General features: G+C 47.1%; 1 protein-coding gene across 6 annotated transcripts; it reads right to left on the reverse strand.

Moving 5' to 3' along the window:
- Window positions 1-8: 8 nt before the first annotated feature.
- tex10 (testis expressed 10) lies at window positions 9-24558 on the reverse strand. Of its 6 annotated transcripts, XR_004761361.1 has the most exons (17): window positions 24488-24557; window positions 23655-23890; window positions 22814-23328; window positions 20588-20797; window positions 20050-20296; window positions 19158-19270; window positions 18499-18755; window positions 18052-18190; window positions 17356-17525; window positions 14272-14449; window positions 7656-7744; window positions 6780-6913; window positions 2826-2906; window positions 1835-2013; window positions 1227-1437; window positions 564-728; window positions 9-489 (listed from the first exon to the last, which is right to left on the reverse strand). XR_004761361.1 is itself a non-coding variant. In XM_035380657.1 (16 exons), exons 2-16 carry the CDS (start codon window positions 23832-23834, stop codon window positions 618-620), a joined length of 2814 nt encoding a protein of 937 aa, XP_035236548.1. In that variant the 5' UTR covers window positions 23835-23844; window positions 24488-24558; the 3' UTR covers window positions 9-617. The 6 variants fall into 6 exon arrangements, 5 of the variants coding, with proteins under 5 accessions (XP_035236548.1, XP_035236334.1, XP_035236395.1 ...); XM_035380657.1 differs by having other exon boundaries at window positions 9-728; window positions 23655-23844; window positions 24488-24558; XM_035380443.1 differs by having other exon boundaries at window positions 9-728.
- Between the last annotated feature and the right edge of the window lie 1659 nt (window positions 24559-26217).

Raw genomic sequence — 26217 nt, forward strand, 5'->3', positions numbered from 1 at the left:
AAAAAATGTTTATAATTTGATGCATTTTATTGTAAAAAGTTTTTTTTTCAGGCTATTTTCAGTTATACAACTGAGTAACTCCCTTATATAGAGGCAAAAAAAAAAAAAGGACTCCTTGATAGAGGGGGGGTGGCAGGTTTGTTGGGTGGTCCAATGTATGTCTAGAAGGGGGGGGGGGGCTGGGGTGTCCAAATTCTCAGGCATTAACTGGGCTGCTGTTCCACAGAGGTGATGGGCTGAGTTTTCCATTTGGTAGGGGAAATGGGGAGTGTGGGGTGTGTTGGGTTGCAGTTTCGTAGAGTCGTCGAGGGAGTGGTTTGGTTGGACCTGGTTACTGCTTGGTAGAAGAAGTGGAGGATGTGTTGGCTTGGTCTCATTTACTGTTGGGTAGAGGGGTCGGGGGAAGGGTTGGGTTGGACTGGGTTAGAGGTTGGGTAGAAGAGACTGTGGGAAGGGTTTGGTTGGCCTGGGTTAGAGGTTTGGTAGAAGAGACTGGGGGATGGGTTTGGTTGGCCTGGGTAAGAGGTTGGGTAGAAGTGACTGGGGGAAGGGTTTGGTAGAAGTGACTGGGGGAAGGGTTTGGTTGGACTGGGTGATGGTGTAGGTGACAGCGGGTGTCAGTATATGTCGCGGAGCCCCAGGTTGCTGCGGTGTGTGGACAGAGTGACGCTGTAGCAGTACAGCAGGTCAGACAGCCACTGCTCCTGTGCCTCACCCTGACAGTAGCGCTGGAAGGACAGAAGAGGACAGGCAGTCAGTACAGAGCCAACCCACAGCACAGCCAGGCACATCTCTATAAACTGCTCACACTTGTGGAGGACAGTTATAAAGATATAATAAAGCTTCCTGATTCAACCAGCAAACTACATTTAAGTGTCCTGCAGGAACAAAAGACTGGACACTACAGCCGTCTCAACACCAGCCTTGAGAATTCCAGAGTTAGGAACGCCTAGACAAGAGGGTGTCCAGTCTTACCTAATCTCCACAAATCATGACCTGGACTGAAGACCAAGATTAATACCTCAGCAAAACCTTGCACCTGCAGCCACTGATAAGACTGGGCCCCCCTGACGTAAACAACATTAGCTAGCCCAGAAATGCATGCAAGTGGCAGTATCTTTCAAGAAATTCTACAAAGAGAACAATGGAAGATTAAGTCCAAAGCTTGAAAGTGTTTTAGGAGCTCCGGACTCCAACTCCCATCAGCCCCCGTGCAACTTCCGTACCGTCAGGTCCTGGATGATGTGCTGCAGGAGGGCGGCGTTGGCCGGCATGTGGTTGCGGAGCTGGCTCTGCCGCAGCAGGAAGGACAGCATCTGAGCCAGCTGGGAGAACTCCTCCTCGCACAGGTCCGACACGTGCAGCGACTGCAGCACCAGCCGCAGCAGCCGGGGGACGCCGCTGAGTGCCGCCAGGCACACGGCCCTCACCGTCTCGCTGCCAGGGAACAGGACAAGGCTCTCGTCAGCACAGAACAGAGCGGCTACATAGGAACAGTGCCTCGAAAGAGCGCCTGGCTTTGTTCTGGGCCCTGAGTCTCAAATGGCTCCTCTTGCTCCCCAGTGGCAAGCATTCTTACTGATGAATGCTCTGAAATGGGTTGGGATAGGGCGGTGGGGTTTCGCGCACAGGCTTGGGGTACAGTGATAAAGGCACAATGTCACAAAAAACATTTCACAGGCTAACAGGCAAAACAAGACCTTGGGCTTAAGTTTGTTTGACTAGCGCTTGTGAAAGCCTCTCTGGGCCTTCGCAAAACAAATGCAGCCAAAGACTTCGCTGGCCTTTGGAGATGAAGCTGCAGGTGTGAGCACTGGTGCATTGTGGGAGGTACCCCTTTTCGCTGTTGTCAGGGACGCCCTGCTCCTGCTCCAGCAGGCTAAGCAGGCTCAGGCAGCAGTCGCTAAGGAAACGCAGCAGGACTTCGTTGGGCAGGAAGGACAGGTCCAGCAGGCAGGACACCACCCGCAGCAGGGCTGCAGCCGTACTGTCTGGCACCACCTGCAGACAGGTCTGCACCAGGAGACCGCAGCCAGGGAGAATGGGGTATGGACAGGTACAAATCTTTATTATTTATGTCACTTATATATTTCACCTTTTTCATCTCCACTAAGAATGCTTATGGCTAAAATGTAAGGATTTTTATGAATTTGATAAAAATCACATCCTGTTTGCTCATGGGGTGGGGGGTTAGTGACTACACAGTCAGAAAGAAAGCAGCCCTGACTGGAAAGTGAGGGTTCCTTAGTCCTAAAATGGGAGGGAGCTACTGTGTGCTGACAATAAGCCAATGAGAAGACATCCCTTACAAACACATCCCTTCAAAACACTGGTTCAAGGCAGAGTCATTGAAAGTACGTGATGGTTTCAGCTTTTTCAGATTCACAATGACTTGAAACCAGATGAAGAAATTTTCTTGTCTGCTTCTAAATTGGCCAAAAACCTTAATCCAAGTTGAATAAACCAAAAGCGATAAAACGATCATCTGAATATGCCACACAGAATATTTGCTATTATAATATTACTACTACTGGTGGTTTTATAACATTGTACACACAGATTGAATCATTGGCATGATATTCAATGAAATATTCAAAAAAAAACTGCTGCAGTCCTGACAGCAAAATAGTCACTAACCAAACAATTTTCTTTCCTCCAAATGATATTCTTCATCTAACTGACCTAGCGTACCCTTCGTTTGCCTTTGACATTAATGATAAATTGCTTAGGCAAAACCTGTACACCCAATAAACCAATAAAGCCTCCTGATCCGAACAGCCCTGCACGCTATGCTAATGCTAGCAGCAGAAACGCAATGCACTCACCAGGTTCTTGCAGATGGCGTTCTGCAGCACATCGAAACACTGGGACCGGGCGCCCACGTTCTCCAGACAGTGACACACTTCCTGTGAGGTGAGAGAGACGTTGGCATTTCGCTCACGTTGCCCAGACGTACAGTCAACCACTGCCGAGGGGCCAAAGTGGCAGCAGATGAAAGGAGTCACTGCACTGAACTGTACTATCTTAGGTCAACGCTTAGGTCAACGCTTAAGTAAACGGTTGTTCTGCAAAAAGCTGCGCCTCAGTTAGCATCCCTTTACAGCCAGGGTTATTATATCTGATAAGGCAACGGGATGCGTCAGTATTAAAGCACCCCGATTAAACAGCTAAGTAGCTAGTGATGTCAGAGCCCGAGAGATTGTACAAGATAATCTGAGGAATATCAGACAAGATTAAAATAAAACTGATTCGGGCGCAGATGCGCACGGGTCAAATTACCATGAGCATGTGGAGAGGGGTCACACTACGTATCTAGGTCTCCACATAGACAGTGGTGGGAGGAAAAGTGGATGATGGAAGACAGTGCTGTCAGTGAGCGGAGTAGTACTTATGGACAAAAGGAGTCCACAGACAGGCCCTGTTCCCCTACAGAGCTGAAACCGGTGGAGAAGGCAGGCGGCGGCCGAGCCCGTCTCATCACTGCTGTGGTCTGCAGCGTTAAAGGGTTAATCCCTGGCCTTGGGAGTGTGTGGCAATAATTGGACTTGACACTCCGCAAATTAGGCGCAGGCAGAGTTCTCCCCCCCCCGCCCCCTACCCCTACCCCCCAACGATATTTTATGAGCACAAACAATAAATAAGTCTGTGCGTGCGTGTGGTAACGAGGTTGAAATCAAATTACAATAATGGCATTACTTTCGGATTGGATTACAGAACAAATGAAAGGACGCGCACATGCCATTCAATTTGCCTTTTATTATTAGCCATTGACGGCCATTAATCAAGGGGAACGAGATTAGAGGAGGATTAGAAAAGCCTCAAATTATTATCTCCTGATTGGTAATAACAAGTTGTACCCCCCACCACCCCCACCCTTCAGTAGCGGTGTTGAAGAGCCTGACGTTAGCGCATTTCCTCTGACTCTTCAGATTGAATTCAAACCACCCATTTAGGAGCAGTCGGCCAAAAACTGTTTGTTTATCCAATAATTATTTTCTGTTCTGGGGACTTCACAGGGCCTGATTTACTAAGACCTTTGGCACGTGCAAAACAGGAACTTTTTTTAAGGCACTTTTTTTAATACAAGTTCGTGTTTTTTTTCCTTCCAGCCAGCTAGACACAGGGCTCAAGTCGCCAACTTTGGGCCTGATTTACAAAGACATTTAGCAACATGTAAAAACAAACAACACGACCAATGATTGGTACAAAGCAAATACCACGACCAATCATTGGTCATGTTATTGGTTTTGTGTGTGCCAAACGGTTTTACACGTGCTAATGGTCTTAGTAAATCAGGCCCAAAGTTGGTGACTTGAGCCCTACGTGTATCTGGCTGGAAGAAAAAAAAAAAAAAAACTGGTGCATTTCTATTACTGGGGAAGAGCCATCCACCAATGCAAGCACAAAGCACATTATCAACACACTATGAGATCACTGCAGTCTACAAACAGTCTTTTGCAGTCTCTTAAGATGCTCCAAAGAGGTAGAAGCACCAAGACGTTCACCTCACCTCATCAACTAGCCGTCATACAGGTTAAACCCCCCCACCATCCCACCATCACCGCCCAAGAGGTGACCCTTTTATCCCCTTAATAATTCAGGCAACACTCCAAGCGTCCTTCAAGGCCAAGCATCTGCATCTGAATCTGAAACCCACCAAATCTCATACAGACTTAGATGTCAGGGTTTTCCGTTACCCTTCCTTCCTTTCACTGAAACCTCAGACGCACACTTGAGATCTGCGAAACTTCTGAGAGTCTGAAGAGCTTTTCTTCCAACTTTCCTTCATTAATTTCCGTTCCTATCACATATTTCCAAGAGAAGGTGGGAGCGGACGGGGCCACAAACCTGCACCTGCTGGCATTCTAACAGTGAAACAATATCGTCTCATTAGCGGAATTAAAGCCGACGCGGTTCGTCCTTTAATGGCTGCCCGGCGCACGCCTCCCATCCCTCTCCTCGCCCGCCACTGATTGACTTGGACGTTGGAAATGAAAAACTCAAAAAAAAAAAACTTGAGCTTTAATTGTGGTGTGAAATTAGTGATCTTTCTTTTTACATTATCATTTCTTGTTGACCTCCCCTCCCCCAGGGCCTGGTTTTGTTCTCGTTTTAATTTCCGTGGAAAAATGTCAGGCCCAAATCATTTCCACCAGCGCTCGTTAGCATTTATCACTTTCCACAGGCGCCTTGATAACCGGGCGCGGAAGGCCTCCCCGTGTTATTGCAAGTGGAGTGCACCTCGACGTGCGCCCTGATAAAATTTCAACTCCCGGCATTACTCGCTCCTCAAAATGTCTGGAGTCGGCGACCAGAGGGAAGGGAGGGCGTTGTGCCGTGAATACGAACTCGAGCTTCGGCTTCGCCCTGGTCCTGGACAGACACAACAGGGCTGCGGAAGTTGCAGTTGGGACTGTGTCTGCTGGCTGTAGGGTCAACGGCAATGTAGACGTTATGCAACGTGCAAGCTGAAACACCCCTAACCTACTGAGTGGGCAGTACATTTTTTTCTGAAATGAAGCCATGTAAAACCATGTAAAATACCATTTTTTAAAAGCAGTGCAAGGGCATAAGTCAAGTGAGATTTGAATGCCCTGGCACGTGCGGCCACACGTCTTATGGCCACTTAAACCGAATAAACAATCAGCCAGTGAATCATTTCCCCCCCCTCTCCTCCGTCCCGGTGTCTGTCCCTATACCCGTCAGGGTGGACCATGAGCAGTGGTGGAGGAATGTGGCAGTACTCCCATCACAAGGGGGGTGCTATCTTGCCCGTGCCCCCCCACCCCACCAGGTTGGGAAAGGGCTGGGGAGAGAGTCTTAGCCTTGTTGATGTGGAGCAATTAAGCCAAAGTGCGTCTGATTAATTTGTTTGCTAATTAAGCATCCGTGCTAGTTGGGGGGCCTCCGCCTGGTATCAGCCACTGGGGAAGTCGATGCCATGACACCCCCCCCCCCCCCCCAATTCTTCAACCCATGGGGCAGCCGGCTGGGTGATCTGGCCCATTCTGCTGCAGTGAACAGTATCAATGGCACGGTTCAGTCAGCACCAGCTGAGCGGGCTGGTTTCAGAACATGCAGACGTCTGCAGCGGGCCTGAAGGTGGAACAGAGAATGATAAACCTCTGGTGCCAGGGAACCAGTGTCAGACACACCCGCAATCTTACCTGGCAAAGGGCACACCTGATTTGCAGCTGATGCGCCAGAATGCTAACCAATACACTTTAAAAAAAAAAAATTATTTTAAACTAAAATGGAAGCCTTCTTTTGCCCAATATGGAATCTCCCCTCAAGTCACCATCCAGCCTGCGCACACCGAACGCACTGCAGCCGAAGCCCGCTAAGGCCTCAGAAGCAGCGCCAGCCAGGGATCGTTTCACACTCTGCGCTCCACACGGTATTACAGGAGCGCTCGCCACCGAAGGACAGCCGTCTCGCGCTGATTAGAACCGGCCCCCGGCCACTTTGTGTCTACGGCGTGAACGAAATTCATTTACAGGTTTCTCGCAAAAAGTTCAGTGATGAACCTCTGGGGAAAGCGTTTAGTTGGGAGGTAGCAGGCAAACGATTTGACAGCACTCGAGTTCCTTTGGTACCGGTTCCTCTCGCAAGCAGAAAACGAGACAGAGGAGCTAACAGAGAAGCAAAAACACAGTGATAAAGAAATGCTAAAGGGAAATGAAAAAGCAGGGACGGGGGGGGGGGGGGGGGGGATGAGCGTTATGAGGGGGCCGTGCGGTTCGGGCGTGCGGTCGGGGGGGGGGGGGGGGCGTACCCACCTCCACTATGACCCAGTGGTGGCTGAACTGCTCCTGCTGGGTGGGGTACACGCTGAGGGGCGAGAGGGGCGACGGAGGCAGCGCTATATCCTCGCCGGCGTGCTGAAGGGCTGCCAGCTTCTCTGAGGAGAACCCTGCGGACCGGAACCCACAGCCAGAACCTCGTCGTCAGGGCAACACCTTACAGGCTTCATTCTAACTGCTCCGACTGTGCACTGAGTTTACATTATGTGTGTAAGCCACAACAGTGTTGAAGTACACTATATGACCAGGAGTATCTGGACACCCCTCGGTCTGGGGCTGTTTTCATGGTATGGGCTAGGCCCCATATTCCAGTGAAGGGAAACCTTTATGCAATGATATTTTAGATGATTCTGGGCTTCCAAATTTGGGGCAACAGTTTGGGGAAGGCCCTTTCCTGTTTCAGCATGACGATGCCTCCAGGCATTCAGTGAGGTTCGTATATAAATGGTTTCGTCGAGAACAGTGTGATAGAACTTGACTGGCCTGCACAGAGCCCTGGCCTCAACCCCATCCAACACCTTTGGGATCAATTGGAAAGACATTAGGGATGTCAGGCATCAAATCAGTGCCTGACATCCCTAATGCTCTTCTGGCTGAATGGAAGAAAATTCCTGCAACAATACTACAGCATCTAGTTTAAAGGCTTCCCATAAGAGTGGAGGTTGTTGTCGTAGCAACGGGTGAACCAACTCCATGTTAACGCCCAAAGTTTTGAATGAAATGTTAGGTGTCAGGTGTCCACATACTTTTGGCCATGAAGTGTATCTTTAGTGGACTAATACTGCAGTTGGTCTTAAAACTCACAGACGGGGGGCTTATTTGCCACGGCTGTGCACCTGCTGGGGTACTCACCTGTGAGTGTGGAGAACAGGAAGCTGAAGTAATCCACATCGCTCACGGCCACTTCCTGTCTCCCAGCTGACCAGCCGCAGAGAGAGGATCTGCAACGTAGTGAGCAAGATGCAAGACCTTTAGCGAAATACAATGTCTATCTGTCCCACATGCTGCACACCTTTCTCACCATTCTTTAAAAAAAAAGTTTGCATTGCAAGTCTCTCTGGAGAAAAGTGTCCACTAAATGCCATTAAATTTAAATGGAATTTTCCTTTAGAAATTGACCTTTAGACCCTTGACACTTTTAAAATGTGCTGCGTGTCAGGAGAGGAAAATATAACTCCTCAAACTCATTTTTTTAACAGGTCTGACGTGGATTCAGTCATAACCAAATTTTCACAAAAATACTGAGGATGTTGAAGATACATGCAATGGCCGTTTTGAAAGCTGATTTTCAATATTAAATATAATCAATAGAAACATGTAAAATTATTCATAGAAATGCCACATCTTTAAAATACAAGTTACCCTTTTGCTTTAACAAAGATATGTTGGTCAAAAGCTCTGAGACAGCACCAAACAGCACTAAATATCAGCCAGGATGTGAAGTCTTTAAAAAACAAAATGGTCACTTATATTGAAAGCATACAAATGAAAATAATGTAGAGTGATGCTTTAATATTCAAACTGTTACTGACAGAGTCATCAGGGTCATTTTGAGCCAGTAAAAATCCCAGTAATATCTGACACGGTTTTACTCAAACCAGCTTTTAAACGGTACAGGTTACGCAAGCGGACACGTAGCCCAAGGGCCGAGAAGCGGAAACAAACCTGATCGCGGCGCAACAGAAAATGCCGCGCGTCCGCGAAACGGGCCATCGGAGCAGACGTCACGCCGCGAAAACGAGCGTGCGAAAGAAAAGCGGGGGATTAGCGGAAAAGGGAGAGGCCCGAGTCCCAGCCTCCGCCTGCAGGGATGGAGGGGGCACGGCTGCGTCAGTCGCATCGAGGGCCCCGCCCCTTTTCCCCTCGGCCCCGCCCACTACTGCCACGGCCGCTCAAATCGCACGCGCTCATCCGGCTCCCGCCCCCCCGGTGCGCGGGTCACGCCGCCACGCTTCGCCGCTGATCCGCTCTCACATTACACGGCGACGGATCTGCTAATGTCAGCCTAAATATACACGCTCATTTCCTCCCAGTGCAGGATCACCATTTCAGGGTGTCCAGCTACGAACGGGAAACCACCAGGTGTGACCACTTCCTCCGGGGCTTGCATCGGCACACGCACACGCACACGCACACGCACACACAAAATAACAGCATAAGATCTGCTGGTGAGATCAAAGATATTAAGCACAATCTTTGCATGCGGCCAAACATGATTATGCTGCCATGTCCTTTCCTCCAGGGCTGTCAAAAAATATTCGAAGTTCGAAAACTATTCGAAAATCTTTTTTTTTTTCAAGTTCAAACCTAAATTTGAGGATTCGAATATTAGTTTTGGGTCCCGCGTTTTTGATTCCGCGTTTTGTAATTAACTTAAATATACAGGCTTTAATTTTCATACGGCGAATCATGCTCATGCACGCAAAGTTCATTTCCTGTGCTAAGGCTACTTCTCCTCTGTCGCATCAAAAATACTGAAAACTAACGATGAAAATGGCAGTAACATCGGAGGAGTTGGTCCCACTTAGCTGGTAGTAGAAGCCCTGTTTGCAAATTTTTCGGCTTCTTGGCCATAAATGGGACACGATGTTTCCTTTCTGTTCTGAAGATTTTGATAAAACTGGATGATGAAAGAAGTTAAACAAACTAAACGTAGTAAGTAATTTATGTTGTTTTAGGCTACAGGTATTAGCCGTTTGAATAGTTTTTGTGTTAAGAAATAAACAGGGATTTCCTATAAACAATCATTTCCCTATTATTGTGATTAATAAATGCGTTGTGGCAAATTACATCCACGAGAAAGTGCTTTATTCATTTGCGCATTAGGCTATAGAAACTGCAGGGGCTCATTTATAAAATGAACTGGCGTGCATACGTCAAGTGAAGACCTGACGTAGAGCCACAACCGTTTCCACGGTCAAATCGAGTCATGTTGAAATTTTATAAAGCGCTACTTAGATTTTTTTATAATTCACTAATTTGTGAATTATAGGCAAATGATATTTGAATATATTCGAACGCTAACTAATTGCAAAAGCTAGTATTCGAACTCAATTTCATGGCACTTTTGACAGCCTTACTTTCCTCATATTTCTTTTAAGCAATACTGGCTTGGCACACTGTTGCTCTGTTCCACTGAAAACAGAATTCACGACTCTGGAAAACTGAAGCTGGTGTAGGAAACGCAGAGATTAAGAAGTAGTTGAGTAGTCTTTGCAGTGGGATTATTAAAAGGGGACAGGGCAGGGAAGGGGGAGGGGGTGAGATGGGCAAATGGGGACGCCCCTCTTCTCGTGACACCCAACACTCACACAACTGGGTCACAGGCCTCAACGGGGAAAAAAGGATTTTTTACATAAAGTTTTCTAACTTTTTTTTGGCTGTAATGGAGAACATGGTCTGTGGGTGTGTTTATATAAGGGTCCGCGGGACACGTGCAGGTTGGCTGGTATCTGCTCGCATCCCGTCAGTGCCCAGCTTCCCAAAGGCTCCTTTGTGCTTTCAGAAAGGCCCTCTTTCATGCCCCACTGCCCGCCGTCCCCTCCCCCACACACCCCCCTGCCCCTAAACCTGGTTTGAATAACAGTGGCCCAATGGGAACCCCCCCCCACCCCCCCACCCCATTACCACCAGAAAGCCCCCAAAGCTTTTGCCAGCACCACAGTCAGCTGAATGCCTCAGAGTTACGCAAAGAGGGGCGTACACAGTCACATCACACACGCTGACCGCTGGCCAGGCCCGCGGGAGCCAGGGCTAAAGGGCAGAACATCCTGAGCCCTGTGCGCCCGCCCAGTGGACCTCTGCCCCCTGCTCACGCAGGTACGCCGCTCTTCCCTGTTCTGATGAGCTCGCTTTCACCACTGGAAGGAACTTTGCTCTTCAGGATGGCCCATGCAGAAAACCTAAGGAAGAGCTTCCTCGACCTTTCTGCAGCCAGCCAATGGGGTTCAAGCAACTGAATGACCACTCCTCCTTTAACCAAATAAACCCAGCCACGCAGAGAAACTTGTTCATCTACACAGAAAGACAATGTCTTAAACACATTGAAGCCTCTGAGGAACTTTATTCTGAAGATGAAAAATAGGCGTTTTCGACAGAGAAAGTGGCAAGGGCATTCCAAACCTGAGACTTTCACTGCCCTTTACAAAACAAGGCTTTGACGGAGTCTCACAGCTGGAATCAGATCCAGCACTCAGTCCACCACACTGAACTTTTTGTCTTGGGTAATTTCAAAGCCCTCGTGTGTTCAAAACATCCCATTAAACAAAGGGATGAGAACATTAACTCAATAGGATGCAACATTTAATGCACTACAACGTAGTAGTACGGACTGCCCTTTCTTTGCAGAACGAATGTTCTCCCCTCCCCACAGCGCATGCATGGAGAAAACTGCATACTGAGAGAACAGCAGGACCAACACTGCACTCTATTGGCCATTTGTGAGTACTGCAGCCTTGCGGGCGTCACTTGCCTACAGGCTCGCAAGAAGCTGAGGAATTCGCTGAACGCGGGTTCTTTGTAATTTGTGACCTCAGGCTACCGGCTGTATCACTGATATTGGTCTGGATCAAAGCGATTACCCAGAAGGCCGGGGTCACACTCCGTACCACGAACATCAAAAGGATCCGAGACCGCAGACCAGGGCGCGTGAAAGATTTTGAGTCGTGCGGTCCAAAAAGAGAGGCTACAGGGGACTCCGCTGAATGACCGCAACCGTGGCAGTGCAAAGGAACCGCAGTGTAACACAGAGACGCAGTGTAAGACCCGGTCATCCCTCTTCATCACACACACACGTGTTCACAGCGGTAAACACGCTCACACACACACACACACACGCAGGCAAGTGAACTCGTACGCACAATCCTCACGCACGCGACCTACAGCCTCGGGCTCCCATCAGGCACTGGGCCGAGCAAACGCACGCGCTGTCAATCAAAGTCAGTCCCGCGGACCTGAAGAATGGACGCGCGTGGGGGGGCAGCTTTTCACGCTACGCTTGCAGGAAAGCGTTAATATCATTTTTATATGGCTCATTTGTCATATAAAATAAACTTTTTTTTAAAAATGAGTGCAAAGCACACCTTCTGAGCAGTGATCCCTTTTTCTGACCGCGACGGTCTCTGCTTTCTCCCTGTCTGAGGAACACAAACAAAAAATACCAAAGCAAGGTGCTCTGTCCTTTCTCTGGTAAAAAAGGCAATAATTCAATTCCGTCAGTTCAACCAACTCAAGTTCCTAATACATTTGTGCGCACACACACACACACACGCCACACATTCAACCCTAAATTCTTACACTACGGGAGGGTCAGCTGTAATAGACTTGTCTGGTGTGCATGAGGCCCGCAACGCGGCAAAATCAATGGCCCAGCTGGCGCTCCGCCTGCCGGATCGATGCGGGCTCTTTCTCCCGCTCCGCTCCGCTCCGAGGTAAGCCGGCATCGCCACGGACTTCCCACGCAACGTGAGCCCGCGTCCGGAGCAAACAGACTGCGCAGACTCCTACACGGGGGCCCACAGAGGAGGCCGAAGAAGCATGAAACGATCCCCCCTGCAACAAGCGCCAGCGCTGGAATCAATGGGAGACTTTTGGCAGCGCAAAGAAAGATGAGGGGGTTTTAAAACACCATGAAAACGTCAGGGCTGGTTAGAGTGGCCTGAACTTTCGGCTGCCCTGAGTGGGCGCTTTGTCGAGGGCCATTACGGCTCAACAAGTGCGTCCAGTCACAGCCTAATGGGAGAAAGTGGACAACAAGGGCCCGCGCGCGGCTCGGCATTGATCCCACGCCACGGCCCTCGCCGCTCCCTGATTGGGCCAAATTGTTTGATTCCATTAGCAAGGAAAACTCGCCGGCTCCCGTCTCCGCTCAGTAACCGGGGACGACAGGCGCTCTCCGGAACGCTCCAGACAGCCGGGTGTGCGCTGCGCGAGGCCGGGCCACGGGGCCCGCTGCAGAGAGCCTTTCCACCAATCAGACGGAAGCCTCGGCTCCTCCTGATTTTACGGTCACTTTATCACTTACAAAAGTGAAGTCTTTTTTTTTATTTTATAAACGCTTATTTTCAGACCAGACCATCGTAGCACAGCTTACAGGAACTTTTAAAGGAACGGGAAAAAAAATAATAAAATGCTGAAACAAAAGCTGCGATTGTGATACTCGCATTTGAAATATTTTATCATTTTCATTTTGTACTGTAATTCAAATTTTTTTTGTGATAGCATTTTTTGCTAATTTAACATGTCACAATTATTCAGTATACCTCAAATCACACAGCCATCTGGGTTAGGGGGCAATTGCTGAAAATTAGCCTTACATACACATAGATAAATTTTGCCATTCAACAAAACAGTAAATTATTATGTAATATATCTTACATAAAATATATCAGCAAAAAGTACTTGTGTGCACGTGCGTGTTACATATATGTTAAATAACATTTGTGTAAGTTGCTCTGGATCTGCTAAATGCCTGCAATGCAATGTAATATAAAATATTAAAAACTGTGAATCTCCAATAGAATATAATTTTGTTCTCAAGCAGAGCAACAATATTGCTCATCAGGGAGATCTAGACGGTGGGGTTAATCTACACTGTGGGGTTAGTCTAGACTGTGGGGTCAGTCTACACTGTGGGGTTAGTCTAGACTGTAGGGTCAGTCTACACTGTGGGGCCAGTCTAGACTGTGGGGTTAGTCTAGACTGTGGGGTCAGTCTAGACTGTGGGGTTAATCTAGACTGTGGGGTTAATCTAGACTGTGGGGTTAGTCTAGATTGTGGGGTCAGTCTACACTGTAGGGTTAATCTTCACTGTGAGTTAGTCTAGACTGTGGGGTTAATCTACACTGTGGGGTTAGTCTAGACTGTGGGGTCAGTCTACACTGTGGGGTTAGTCTAGACTGTAGGGTCAGTCTACACTGTGGGGTTAGTCTAGACTGTGGGGTTAATCTAGACTGTGGGGTTAGTCTAGATTGTGGGGTCAGTCTACACTGTAGGGTTAATCTTCACTGTGGGGTTAGTCTAGACTGTGAGGTTAATCTACACTGTGGGGTTAGTCTAGACTGTGAGGTTAATCTACACTGTGGGGTTAGTCTAGACTGTGGGATCAGTCTACATTGTGGGGTTAGTCTAGACTGTGAGGTTAATCTACACTGTGGGGTTAGTCTACACTGTGGGGTTAGTCTAGACTGTGGGGTCAGTCTACATTGTGGGGTTAGTCTAGACTGTGGGGTCAGTCTAGACTGTGGGGTTAGTCTAGACTGTGGGTTTAGTCTACACTGTGGGGTTAGTCTAGACTGTGGGTTTAGTCTACACTGTGGGGTTAAGGAGGGCACGGCTGGGTGGGAGTGCTCTCTGGCGATCAGTGGGCGTTTCTGGCCTCGTCAGCGGGCGGAGCGGGACGGGGCAGGGTGGGGCGGGGCGGGACAGGGTGGGGCGGGGCGGGGCGGGACAGGGCGAGCGGGGCGGGTACCTGAGGTGCACGAGTCGGATGAGCGCGGCGGCCAGCGTGGCAGAGACCCTCCCCGTGGTGCAGCAGCGGCTGAGGCAGGACAGCAGCTCCGGGGGCAGCAGGGGCAGGAAGTACACCAGCTCCATCAGCCGCTGCTGCGACTCCACGGGCAACAGCACCACACTGCCCTCCTGTGGATCTGCAGAGGCATGACATCTCAGCCACCCATGCAAGACTAGAGATCCCAAACCTATTCATGCCCCCCCCCCCCCCCCCCAAAGTCAATACAATCATTCATGGCTGACCTTAAAAGTCTGGGTAATTTAACACATAGTATTTAACACACTGCTACACAGAAATGTTCCAAAATTCTTATTCCTTTATATTATGGATGTATACAACACATGCAGCCATTTAGACCAATATAAAAATGTAATAATTAGTGACTACCATGTGATGAATGGTGTAACTCCAACAAGATGTATTTATTTTTTCAAATTTAAAAGTAATCTATGGGACTCCATCAAGGGCCTCCAGATGTCCTGGATCACATGTTTGGGAATCCCTGACAATAACAGATGCTGGAGAACCCTGATGTTAATTATGGCAATTAACCCAGACAGGGTACTGAGACTGAGAAAGCACGGCTTTGTGATTCCCTGAATTAGCTACACATCTACAATATGAGAATTATAGAAGGACAGCGCACAATGCATGATTGAACATAATGAGCAATATAAGAAATCATATGGAGCTCGTTTCCATAAACATATTCCTCTTGGCCAAGATCGTCTGACACAATCTTGTACGTTTATTTTCTAAACAAACACAGATTGCTGGTCATTTCAGGTTTCGCCTGCACTTTATCATGGAAACTTCTAAGCAATGCCCAAGAAATCATGAAAATGCAATAATTGTATTTACCCAAAGAAAATTTAAACACAAATTAAAAAATAAAGCCAGCAGAGCTCACGGAACAGTCAGAATTAAATTGAACCCTGAACACAACACCCTCAAACAAGAGAGAGCATTCTTCAGTGGAGGAGCCGTAGCTACCCCCCCGTTCCTGCGTCTTTAGATCCAGTCTAGCCACGATTACAGAGGCGCGCGTACGAACATTAATAGGGACACAGCTCCCCCTGCTGGCCACACCACTGCTGCAGATTAAAAGCTTGGACGGAGAATGAGACCCAGGGCTACTCCTCATCCCGCCCACAGAGCCCCCCCCCCTTCCCCCCCATTTTAACGATCACAGATAGAGACAAATTACCCGCTTACGCACTTTGCTGATGTCACAGCCCGGCAGACAAAAGGCATCTTGTGATGGCTGAAAGGCGAGCTCTCCAGTGCACTTATCACGGCGCTTTCCAGCCCCCCCCCCCCCCCCCCCCCCCCCCCCCCCCCCCCCCCCCCCCCCCCCCCCCCGCCAGGCCATCTGCTCGGTGCGCGGGGCGCGGGGCGCGCCGGAGGTTGCGTAAGCGGGGGACGCGCGAGGTGAGGGCCGAAATCCAGGGTCGTCTGCGTTACCGGCTACGCGCCGCTGCTGTCGTTTAATGCGGGGCCCCCGGTGTCCCTCTGTAACACCCCACCGCCCCCCCCTCTAAACGAGCCCCCCCACACAACCCATCCCTCTCCCCCCTGACCTTCTCCCCAAACCCCCCCCCCCCCGCCCCATTTTCTCTCTCTGCCAAGAATACAGCCTCGGGCGGTTCAAAACTCAGAGGTTTGTGGGCGGGGCGCGTGAAAGACTTTGAGTCGTGCGGTCCAAAACCCAGACCTACTCTGGGACTGGATTGATTACGCTGCAGAGTTCACTGAACAAGACAGTGCCTCTTAGTCAAACCGTACTTTCCTCCGACGAAGACCAAGCATTCCCCGTTCATCTGATACCCCACTCCAGAAACCCCCTTCCAGAAACCCCCCATACAACACCCAGATCAACTTATTTTTTACTCAAGTGGCAAAGACAAGGAAACATTCCACATTTGCTAAAACCCAGGATTAACTGTTTTATCTCAAAGGCTCACTGTTTATTTTAGGAAAAGGGGATTGTCAAGTTTTTATAACTTGCTTGCATTTCAGTGAACAAATTTGTTTTTAAAGTCCAAGCAAACTGTATCTAAACAAATTTGTGGGAATCTCCACAAACTGCAGAAGCAACCATGGTTCCTGAAACCATGATTCTCTGAAATACACTGAAAAAACAGCACCCATTTGTATTGTGATGAAACAGTACCAACCAGCAAACACTCCCTACACTTACTCTGGGGTCTTACTCTTATTCAGCTGGACAAATACGCATTCAGGCAAAATAACGTCAATGGTATTACGGCATCCCACCACCACCAAAAAATGGACGGGTTATACCATAAGAAAACTAATGTAAAACACAACACAGATGGGGTGAAAGAGACAGATTACAAGAGACTAAAAGACCAAACCAAGACATCTGGTCACCAGCCTACCTCAGAGTTTTATGGCTCCTCTGAGGACTGATTGGTATAAATGAGAGAATCCCAGATTTCACTTCTTCAGTTTCACTTCACTTGAAGGGCCAAGATATATGGCACCAATGCAACATATATCACAACTCTGCTTCCTCAATTGAATAGATGAAACAAGGTCCAGGAAACTACGCATGAGCGGACAGCGGGGATCGCAATTTGCTGCCCCCTACTGGATAAAACCACATGATAAATGGCCCACATTGTAATGCCCATATTAGAGTCTCATCTCTGTGCATGTAATTCACTACAATATTGTCCTCATAGGCAACATGTGGCTTGACTGTGGCAAAAAGCACTGCACATACTGTAAAGCTGATGCATCCTATATGTCCAATGTCTGTGAGTCAAAACTGGCGAAGGGGGGGTACATTGGGAGGGTTTTGAATTACTTAGTATTCAGGTAGGAATTGTTGCCCTACAGGTTTAAAAAACCACTGGAATTCATCAGATCCTCAGACAACTCCACAAGTAGTGAAACAAGCAGGAATCAACAAGCAAAAATGATTAGCATCACTGGAGGTGTGTTCAAGCTAAATGAGCTTCCCACAGTGAAGGTTTGAACCTTGGCTGAAGGGGAATTCTGGGGACTGTGTCTTACCGTAGAGTCTGCAGGCGTGCATCTGAAGGCTCTGCAGCAGGTCCTTGTTCTTCCACGCGGCTGCAGCCTGGACAGTCTGCAGCAGCTGCGCAGACAGGTGGGGGTTCCGTGAGCCCAGCTGCACCAGCTGCAGGGGCAGGGACGCCAGCCAGCGAGAGAGAACCTTACTCCTGCAGGGAGGGGTTAGGGAACAGCATCACACCCTCTGTACACACCATTAGGGGAGGAAGGGACAGGACAGAATGTGTGGTAAGAGGACAGCATAACAGAGGAGAGATATGGGCGTGGCAGAGGGGCAATATGGGCGTGGCAGAGGAGATATATAGGTGTGGCAGAGGGGGGATATGGGCGTGGCAGAGGGGACATATGGGCATGGCAGAGGGGAGATATGGGCGTGGCAGAGGGGAGATATGGGCGTGCCAGAGGGGGGATAGGGGCGTGGCAGAGGGGGGATATGGCGTGGCAGAGGAGGGATAGGGGCGTGGCATAGGGGGGATATGGGCGTGGCAGAGGGGGGATATGGGCATGGCAGAGGGGGGATGGGGCGTGGCAGAGGGGGGGATATGGGCATGGCAGAGGGGAGAGGGGAGATATGGGTGTGCCAGAGGGGGGATATGGGCGTGGCAGAGGGGAGATATGGGCATGGCAGAGGGGAGATATGGGCGTGCCAGAGGGGGGATATGGGCGTGGCAGTACCTGGCTATGTGAGGCTGGGCCTGGTGCTCCTGCAGGTAGAGGCGGCTGAAGAAGCGCAGCAGCAGCATTCGGACGGGCAGGGTCAGGTTCCTCTGCTGGTACTGCACATGCACCGCCTGCAGGAGCTCCTCTGTCACCGCTGACAACACACAGATCACACGGGAAATACACACCATTACACTCACATACCGAGGGACAGACTGGCCGATTTTACAGGATGGAACAGGGTTCACAACAGCGGATATGGGGAATTACTTAAATACCTTGCCAAAAACCAACACAAATTGAGCAGTTTCAGTATTACATTACAGCCACTTAGCAGAAGCTCTTATCCAGAGCGACTTACACAACTTTTTACACAGCATTTACATTGTATCCAATTATACAGCTGGATATATACTAAAGCAATGCAGGTTAGGTACCTTGCTCAAGGGTACAACGCCTCACCTCTGCTCCTGTGGGTGAGCACCAGCCTCCACACCACCTCCAGCAGGGCGGCCAGGTGCTTGGAGCTCAGCTTGACGCCGCCGGACAGGGTCTCCCTGACGAAGGCCCTGATGGGCCCCAGCCACTCGGCGTCCTCCCCGCCCTGCGGCCTGGAGCTCAGGGACACCATCACCTGGCACAGCGTGACGTTGAGCGCCAGGGGCTCCACCGCGGCCCCGCCCGCCCCAGGCGCCTGCTGCTGCTGCTGCTGCTTGGCCCTGCGCACAGAGGACCCCGACTGCGTTAGCCGTGAGGCGTTTCTGTCTTTCGCGAGTCTAACCTAGGATTCCACAGACTCACCACATATCCAGCTCCCTGTTCTCACCAGTTACATTTACTGTCCATTTCATATAAATATTCACAAAGCATTGTGATTGAGGACACTAACTGCTGAACTGGTCATTGTGGCCTTGGGTGTGCCTTGTCCATTACTGTCATAACTCTAATAAGGTACTTGAAACTCCTGTTATCTACTAGAACATTCTGTGGTTAAGAAAGAAGACTGAAGAACTGCAGAAGTAGAGGCTCTCGGCTCTAGAATCTGTGCCCGACCCCCACCCCTTTGCTGCTTGTTACAGGTCCTCCTACACCAGCCTCAACCCCCTCAGCCCCGCCCTCACCTCTTCATCTCCCCCTTCTTCTTGTGTTTCGCCACCTCCAGCAGACCATAGGGGAAGTTCTTCATGAAGTGGTGCTTGAAGTCATTTAAGTATGAGCTGCGGAACCAGGCATCCTAGAAGGCAATGGGAGAGCAGGAGAGACATTAGAACACGAGCTCACAAGACTCAAAGAACTAGGGTACAAGGGTTCAAAAAAAACAAATTTACCTGAACCTATACCTGAACACAAGCTTCAGCATGTTATGAGGGTATGGAGTACAAAAACAGCTGAAAATACTGATGAAAATCTCAAAACACAATTTAGTTCAGTTAACCCTGGTACTGTTTTCATACTTGTAACTTATTTAAAAAAATATTTAATCAGATGAAGCTATATTTCAAAATACATAGCATGTTATGATACAGAAAGAGGCGAATAATAACACATTTGAAAATACTGGTGGATGTTTTACAGAAATTAATAACTTTTCCTCACTGTGTGCTTTGCACAGCAAAATATTACTAAAACATTGCAAATATATTATCTTGTAGCATTTTAATTATAAAATCACAACAATGTATGAATGCATTTTTTTAATGCAATTTCACCTGTAACTTGAATAATTCCAACCTTGTGACACTTTAGTTCTTTTGTAACATAACAATGCTCATTTACAGATGGACTGCTAAAAACACGGAAAATTTATATACCTTTTCCCTACAAGTTTCAACCTGTAAAAGGAACCAAATTAGTGAAATGACCCCAATAAACAGCTGTTACTGCTCTGTAGATTATATATCTGCTTAACAACCATGAACACTTCCTCTCAGGGGTTGCTTGGCAGTACAATCTTCCAGGCTACAGTTTGACTGAAACATAAACACCCTGTTTCTGCATTTCCGTCACACTTACCAAGTCGTCCTTTTGGTGGCGCTCTGGAGTAAGGCGACGCAGCAGCTGCAGGATGGTCAGGACCTGGTACATGAGGGACATCGACTCGGGGGCGAGCAGGTGGGTACTGTCCGTTTTTCCCTGTTCACTCGTTGAGGCCTCCACCCACACCTCCAGCAGCAAGGGCACTAACGTTGCAGCAAAACCCCTAACGGTCTCCACGGAAATCAGCCCTTCTGCAACTCCAGCCCCAGGCTCTGTTTCAGGCCTACAACACACACAGAACTGTACATTCAGATGCAAAATTTGGCACATTATCCAACAATTACAAAGCAAATAAATCTCCACTGATCTTTAGTAGAATTAAAGATCTTCTGTAGACCGTAGAATGAACATGCTACACTTTCTGTTGAAAATAAAGTGATTGCTTTTGACAAAGAAACAGAACTGCAACAGCAGTATGTTCTTAAGAGATATTTTCTCTTTAGTGGTACACTAATTGAGATATTTTAAAAGAACATGGTTAAATCAGCTCTAAGCCTGCACTCTGCAGTTGTACCTGAGCCGGAATTTGGACACAACAGCTGGCTGGGCCCCGGAGTTCTCGTACACCAGAAGACCGCCTTTCTGCAGTGTATGCTCCTCCCAAGTGACCTCCAGGGGAGTGACAGAGCCACGCCCTTTATCTTCCCTGTCCAGGAAGTCCCCAAGGGACCCCTTCTCCTCCGCTGGCCTCTCCTCCACCACCGCCTGGAGGAAGCCCCCCAACCTGAGGGCAGACACCTGATGAGTTTGTTGCAAAACTGCTTGACAGGGTGAATATAAATGAATATGCACGAGTTAAATGCTAAAGTATTGGGTCAGTTGTAGCAGATTTGCCATTTTTCCTCTGTACTAATTATATTTGTATCAAATTATATTTGTATCAAATCATATCATCTTGAAGGATCATATCATAGAGTCATGATATGATCCTTCAAGATGATCAACCAAGCTTTTACCACTGCCTCCGTCCGTTGCTGTGTGTTTGCAGGGGTTTCAGTCTTTAATTTTCTTTAGAGCATGTGAAAAGCATGTTCAGTGGGGTGTATATCTGTTGACTGACTGAGCCACATCTAACACTTCCACCTTTTCATCCTGATAGGCTCCTTGGTCGAGATTGCCGTGTGTTGTGGGTTGTCTTGCTGCATGATAAACTTCTGTCCAATGAGTCAGGTGGCATTCCTCTGAATACTGCTGCACAATATGACGCTGTACAATTCAGCTGTCATTCTGTTGTTGCTAAAACTGGTTGTACCATCAATAAAGACTGCTGACCTGGTTCCAGATGCAGCCATACAGGCCCAAGCCATCACACTGCCTCCACCATGCTTGACAGATGAAGTAGCATGCTGAGGGTCCAGAGTAGTTCCTCTCTTTCCGCACACCTTCACCTTTCCATCACTCTGGTAAAGATTTGTTTTTGTCTCATCTGTCCAAAAGCCTTTCAGTTCTTAATGCTGATGAGAGGTTTACATGTACTAGAGTAGCCTCTGTAATTTGCCTCCCTGTCTTCTGTGCACAGTGTCCTGCAAATACTTTCACCCCAATTTATGGAGATAATTAGCAATTTCTTGAGCTGACAATGTAATAATCACCCTGTCATCACTAATTGACTTCTTTTCTTTCATCCTCACAACAGCTTCCTTGGTTGTCATACTGAGTTCTCTGCCTGTCATCTGTAGTTTTCTTGTCTTGTATCTTTTAACTTAAAAAGTAGACGCTACAAATGTTTCCAAAGGATATAACCCATTCCAAATGACATTCACAGCTTTTCAAGTATAAATACAGTAAATATGGTACACCTGTGCAATTTCAAGCAGCTGATGTCCATTCCTCCCAAAACTTACACTGACATGTAGAAGGGGGACTTTAATGTCTATTTTTTTTTAAACCACATGAAATGAATGTAGACATTCTGAATTTTGTCACAGAGTAATTGCTTGATTTGAAATGAAAATATGATTAATACAGAGGAAAAACAACCAATTTGCCACAATTCTCACAACACTTTAGCATTTAACTGTATACAGTACATGTTATGTGGGTACTGTTCTGGCATACCCACCAAAACAAGGCCAATATAAAACACTGTTCCATGTTTAAAGAAAAGCTAAGTACATGCATTACATCATGAATTTTTAAAAAATCATGCTTAAAAGAGAAACCACAAAAATGGCAGTTCATTAATTAAAATACACCAGATGCCATCAAGGTACGATGACTGCATGCAACTCAAAACTCAAAGCCCAAAGAACATAAGGGGCTTGTGAGAGGCGGAGTCTGGAGTTTTAAAAAGGAAAAACAACAGTTCAAAAATAATATTAATTTAAGATATATATTTAAATGAATTTATAAATAAGAAGTACTACTACAACTACAAGTACTACTACTAATAATACTACTACTAATAATAATAATAATAATAATAGTAATAATAATAATAATAGTAATAATAATAATAATAATAATAATAAATTGTTTGTAATATAGATTTTGAAATTGTGATTATCATAAGTCCAATTAACATCTAACTCTTGAAAGAAAATTATAAACATATACAATTTTTTAATATTTTAAACAATTGATTAACATCCCTATCATGAAGAGTCATTGTATGTTGTGATAAATATCTATCTCATTACAACAGTTTACAACAGATGAGATGTCTTGTGTCATGTACCGTGTGTCAATAAGCCACTGTTATTATATTTATCATATAATGGAGATGACATGTTTTATGTACCTTGTGAGTACAGTGAGCCTCCACTGCTGGGCTGTGACGGCGCGGCCAGGAGTGACGGACAGGGCATAGCTCCCCGCCTTCCGGTCCTCGCCCCCCTTTCCCGCCGGAGACAGGCGGCGCTGGGAGATGAGCTCCAGGAAGTTCCTGAGGAGGACAGTGCAGCGGGCGGAGAGCAGGGCGGGGTAATGCTCGAGCAGGACATCCAGCACCCGCAGGGCATCCTGCTGGATGCCCTCCACGATGTGCGTCATGGCGCAGGTGAGGTGGGCGCTGAGGAGGGGGAAGAAGGGCGCCACCCGCTCGGCCGGCACACACTGGGCCACGAAGCGGAGGAGGCGCACGGCGGCCGCGCGGACCGTGGCGTCCTTGTCTGTGAAGACGGCGGCCACCTCGCTCAGCACGCTCGACAGGTGCTGGTCCAGGAGGTGGGGGTGGAGGGACAGCAGCTCTCGCAGACCAACCAGCGCCCCCTGCTTCACTCCACCACTGTAGTGGTGCAGCTGGGACAGGAGATCCTAAAAGACACACACCAGCAGACACTTAATGGAAGTCACTCTACGAGTAGTGCCAGTGCTCGACACTGTTGTCTCATATATCCAAGGAAAAATGTGAACTGAATAGAAGTCTTTAGGACAACAAACTCCCTGAACCAGCTTTATTTATTCAGCCTAAAGCTGAATTGCTATGAACTTTGACAATGCATCTATACAATCTTTATATAAATTACACACTGGTAGCAGTAATTTTAACACCACTGCTGAGAAAAATTTGCAGATATCTGCTATGGATAAACCGCCATAAACACAGGTCCATAACAGCTCGTAACTTGCTAGAGTGATACCTTTATGTTGAGGTGCCGATGAGTGGTAGGTCCAGTACCATCCGTCTTTAGTTGCTCCGGCAGACGTACGCCTTTAGTCCTGAAGTTGACGTCCGTTGCATTATCAGCTTTGGGCTTCCTTTTGCCAACCTTAAGTTTGACTTTCTGAAAATCGTCCTGCCTTTTCCTCTTCTTAGTCATGTTTAGCTATCTGTGGTAGGAAACAACGTTATCGTGGCGACGATTACTTTTTGCACCTGAAATTGATACAACAGAATGATTAGGGATCGAGAAACAGCACTCATAATATGATGAACTTACAGCCAGTACATATTTTACTATATATAACGAGTAGGTATGGTTCAAATCTCGCGAATTTGTCAAATTAAATGTTAGTCGACGTACGTTAACTTCTTCCATCGCCATCAAAACATGAGTTAATCTCAACCAAGGTTTATCAGTATCTTGTAAAACCTCAACACACGTCTTGTCATATCGAGTACAGACTAGAATTTACGATAACCAAATTTATTAGTTGCCATAATCATCAGACGGTATAGGCACGCATAGAACTAATAAGGCACGCCTCCTGGCTTTATTCCTGTCCTCTTAAAAACCCAAAGTACGCACAAAAAAACAAACAGGCTGCAAGCACGCAGGCTAGCTAGCTAGCCACGTCAAGCTAACGTATGTCACACTAACGTACCGTGGCTACACAGGCTAAAACCGATCTTCACGATAGCATGCCAAAATTCTTCATATAGTAGCAAAATGTTCGCTTACGTTATCTGGATAACTAGCTATATACCAAATCCAAGAGTGTATGTTGCACCGCTTTCCATAAACCCACCTACCTATGCGCGTGCTTGTTACACAGGATCCATGGAGCTCCGATGATGGGAGGGATTGAGTTTTCGCGTTTGCCAATTCTTCTGTGAGTTATAAATCGAGTAAAAGAGCATATCGCCATCTGCTGACCGGGAGTGGGGACCAAAAATGCCACCCTGTTAAAATAAGTTCAATTAATGAGAGATTTATCTTTAAAGGGTATTTCTGTCTGAAGAACTATCAGGAATCGTATGCATCCCCAAAACAATAATTTGACAGATTAATAAGAAAATGTATTATTTCATTTGAAGAAACAAACCCCATTATTTGAATAAAAATGTACTGTGTGACTCGTATTATCAATGTGGACATAAGTTTCCTAGATTTTTACATTTCTAATATGATTCTTAAGGTTAAATGAATTCAGAATCATATTAAATCAAGAGGCAAATTAAGGTACTTCATCTCAAATCTTTTTTTTTTTAATGTTGGTGGAATTGCATTTTTCCTTGGTTGCAATTTTGATGTTACGGAGAAAATGACTGCTGAGAGGCTAAACTTTTTTATATTGAATGGATGGTTACTGATAAAACTAACAAGAATAGGTAGTTGCGGTAGACTTTATAATTTGATTTTAGATCATGGGCTATGGTTGCTTTCTATATGGGCCAGAGGGCAAGTCAGTCTTAAATCATCTAGATTTCATACAGGCAAGAGTGCTTTGGTTCTGATATGGAGCAGGTAAATCAGCTCCTAATACTGCACTCAGGGTGGAAATGAGCAAGATTCCTTTTGGGTTGAGGTGGGTGAAAATGAGCCTAGCGTACTGTGTAACTTAACAGGGTTGTGCCAATAGGCACCCAGCCACAAACCGAGAGAGTTGCTGTGAGTATTCCAGTAAAAATAGCAGAATTTTTGGATGGGTCATTGGGAAACCAGAGGTAGAATGTAGGTTAATTAGACAATGTAAGTACAAGAAAATGTTAATTATATATGTATACTAGTATCAAGGTAAATTCTATTCCTTCCTGCCAATATTTACAGATGGTTCAAAAGATGCAGTATCTGATCATGTAGGAATAGGTGTGTCTATTCCAGTCTTGAATTCAAAACTGAGCAATAGACTGTCAGATAGTTTGTCAGTATATACAGAGGAAGTACTGGTAATTGTAGTGGGACTGCAATGGGTGGTTGAGTAGGTGCAAGAGTGGCTATATGTTCAGACTCATCATCAGCACTGCACGGTGAATACTCTTGTACATTGAACAGGGGAGATATGCTATTATATGTGTCACTTTTCTGGCCTCATAGAATGGATATTATTGTCCAGTTTTGTTCGGTGACAGCACATGTGGGTGTTGGGGGAAACAAAGTTGAATACAGGCGGGAAAACAAGTGTTAAAGAAGGAATTGATTGATATCAAGGTCTCATTAGGTAGAGGGGAGGCAAAGACAATTATAAGGACAGCTGTCGTGGTAGAGTGGCAGGAATAATGGAACAATGGCAAAGATGGCAGATGGCTGTATCAACTACATAATTCTGTCAGAGCAAAGAAGGTTAAGGAAAAAAATAGGAAAAAGGAGATATAGATGGCCAGGATAAGCTTGGCGCATACTGGATTGAATTATTCTTTATGGTTGGTGGAGGGACACGTAAATGGGTTGTGCGAGGTGTGTATGGTACTGTACACTGTTGAGCACATAATAATGGTGTGTGGTAAATTTGATAATGAAAGAGCAATGGCATTAATTAGGA

Source organism: Anguilla anguilla, chromosome 1 (genome assembly GCF_013347855.1).
Source record: "Anguilla anguilla isolate fAngAng1 chromosome 1, fAngAng1.pri, whole genome shotgun sequence".
Taxonomy (NCBI): Eukaryota; Metazoa; Chordata; class Actinopteri; order Anguilliformes; family Anguillidae; genus Anguilla; species Anguilla anguilla.